General features: G+C 35.0%; 1 protein-coding gene across 1 annotated transcript; it reads right to left on the minus strand.

Moving 5' to 3' along the window:
* Positions 1–1,852: 1,852 nt before the first annotated feature.
* LOC113735713 (uncharacterized) lies at positions 1,853–2,701 on the minus strand. The gene has a single exon (XM_027262706.1). It carries the CDS (start codon positions 2,699–2,701, stop codon positions 1,853–1,855), a length of 849 nt encoding a protein of 282 aa, XP_027118507.1.

Genomic DNA, 2,701 nt, shown 5'->3' on the forward strand with positions numbered 1-2,701 from the left:
TTTCGAGATATATTTCCAGTTCTTTGGCATGCATCACAATTTTTAACACATTCTCTAGCATCTCGGTACATAGTTGGCCAATAAAACCTGATTGCCATACCTTTGCCACAGTTTTGGAAGTACTGAAATGACCACCTGTTTCAAGGTTATGACAATGATATAAAACATTATGTACCTCATCTTCAAGAATATATCTACGTATCATACCATCGGCACAATGTCTATATAGCAATGGTTCCTCCCAAAAGTAACTTTTGACATCATGCAAAAATTTCTTCTTTTGATGATAATTAAACCCCTTTGGAATCTCTCCACTGACCAAGTAGTTAGCAAAATCTGCATACCATAGAGAATTGCTAAGTGCTAGGACAAACTCATCTGGAAAATTCTCTTGAATTGGAACTTGATCTTTGACTGGTATATATTCCAAACGTGATAGATGATCTGCAACTAGATTCTCCGATCTCTTTTTGTCTTTTATCTCCACGTCAAATTCCTGCAATAAAAGAATCCACCGAATTAGTCTAGGTTTTGCATCCTTCTCATGTAGCAAATATTTAAGAGCTGAATGGTCCGTATATATAGTAACTTTAGATCCTACTAAATAGGATCTAAATTTATCTAAAGCGAATATCACCGCCAATAGCTCTTTTTCTGTCGTTGCATAATTGAGTTGTGCCTCATTTAGCAACTTGCTAGCAAGGTAAATGACGTGCAATTGTCCTTCTTTCTTTTGTCCCAAAACTGCTCCAACCGCATAATCGCTTGCATCACACATCAATTCAAATGGTAGTGACCAATCGGGCGAAGTTATAATTGGGGCCGAAATCAATTCCTTCTTCAACCTTTCAAATACAACCAAACAATTGTCATCAAATTAAAAAGGGGTATCTTTACATAATAAATCACATAATAACTTTACTATTTTAGAAAAATCTTTAATAAAACGTCTATAAAAGCCAGCATGTTCTAAAAAACTCCTTATCCCTTTGACATTGCTTGGAGGTGGCAATTTTTCGATAACTTCTATTTTGACTTTATCCACCTCGATTCCCTTAGAGGAAATCTTATGTCCTAAAACAATTCATTCTTTTACCATAAAATGGCATTTCTCCCAATTCAGTACAAGATTTGTTTCCTCGCATCTGCAAAATCAATTCCAAATTATGAAAGCAATGGTCAAAAGATGAACCATATACAGAAAAATCATCCATAAATATCTCCATAATTTTCTCAATATAATCTGAAAATAAAGCCATCATGCAACGTTGAAAAGTCGCAGGTGCATTGCATAAACCAAATGGCATCCTTTTAAAGACAAAAGTCCCATAAGGACATGTAAATGTGGTCTTCTCTTGATTCTCAGGAGCTATAGCTATTTGATTATATCCTGAAAAACCATCAAAAAAACAATAAAATTCATATTCAGCTATTCGCTCTAATAATTGATCAAGAAATGGTAAGGGAAAATAATCTTTTCTTGTTACCGTATTTAACTTACGATAATCAATACACAGTCTCCACCCTACCACAAGTCTAGATGGAATCAATTCATCATTTTTACCCACGATTGTAGTTATTCTACCTTCTTTGATACCACATGAATTGGACTAATCCAAACACTATCGGAGATAGGAAAGACTATACCTGCATCAAGCCACTTAAGAATTTCATTTCTTACCACCTCTTTCATGTTTGGATTGAGTCTTCTTTGTGTTTCCACCACTGGTTTGCAATTGTTCTCCAATAAAATGCGATGCATGCATATAGAAGGACTTATACCTTTAATGTCTACAATTGTCCATCTCATTGCCTTCTTATGCTTCCTTAGAACTCTTAGCAACTTTGTACACTACTCATCATCAAGGTCAGCACTAACAATTACAGGTAAAGTACTATTTTCTCCAAGAAATTCATACCTTAGATGAGTTGGAAGTGGTTTGAGCTCTAGTTTTGGAGGTTCAATTTCTGAAGATGGTAAAAGCCCTTTTCCTTGGCCAAGACTTTCATACAAATTACCCTTTTTATAAGGTGCTTGAAAATTCAAATACTTGGCCAATTCTTCAATCTCTCCACAATTACCTTCTTGCTTACCTAAACTCATTAAACAATATTCAAGAGGATCAAAGTCAAAATTGACTTGGCTCATCTCTTGAGTTAGTTTATCAATTGTGCCAATAGAATATACATGATCTGTAAAAGAAGGGTAATTTTCCATTTCATGCAGATTAAACTCTACCTCTTCTTCACCTATTTGAAACTTCAGCTTGCCATTTTTAATATCAATAATAGTACCTGCAGTAGCTAAAAATGGTCTACCAAGAATAATTGGCATAGATACATCTTCTTCCATATCTAACACCACAAAATTCACTGGAATGATAAATTTTTGAACTTTTATCAATACATTCTCCAACACTCCCAATTGATATCTAATAGGCCTGTCCGCCAGTTGCAAAGTAATATTAGTGCGTTTAAGCTCCTTCAAACCCAATTGTCTAGCCACCGTTAGGGGAATCAACGATACACTAGCACCAAGATCACACAATGCTTTAGAAAAATCAATGTTACCTATGGTGCAAGATATAGAGAAACTTCCTGGATCCTTCAATTTCGGTGGTAGCTTAATTTGTATAATTGCACTACACTCCTCAGTTAATGCTATTGTTTCGCAGTCTTCAAACTTCCTTTTCCTAGTCAT

Source organism: Coffea arabica, chromosome 3c (genome assembly GCF_036785885.1).
Source record: "Coffea arabica cultivar ET-39 chromosome 3c, Coffea Arabica ET-39 HiFi, whole genome shotgun sequence".
NCBI lineage: Eukaryota > Viridiplantae > Streptophyta > Magnoliopsida > Gentianales > Rubiaceae > Coffea > Coffea arabica.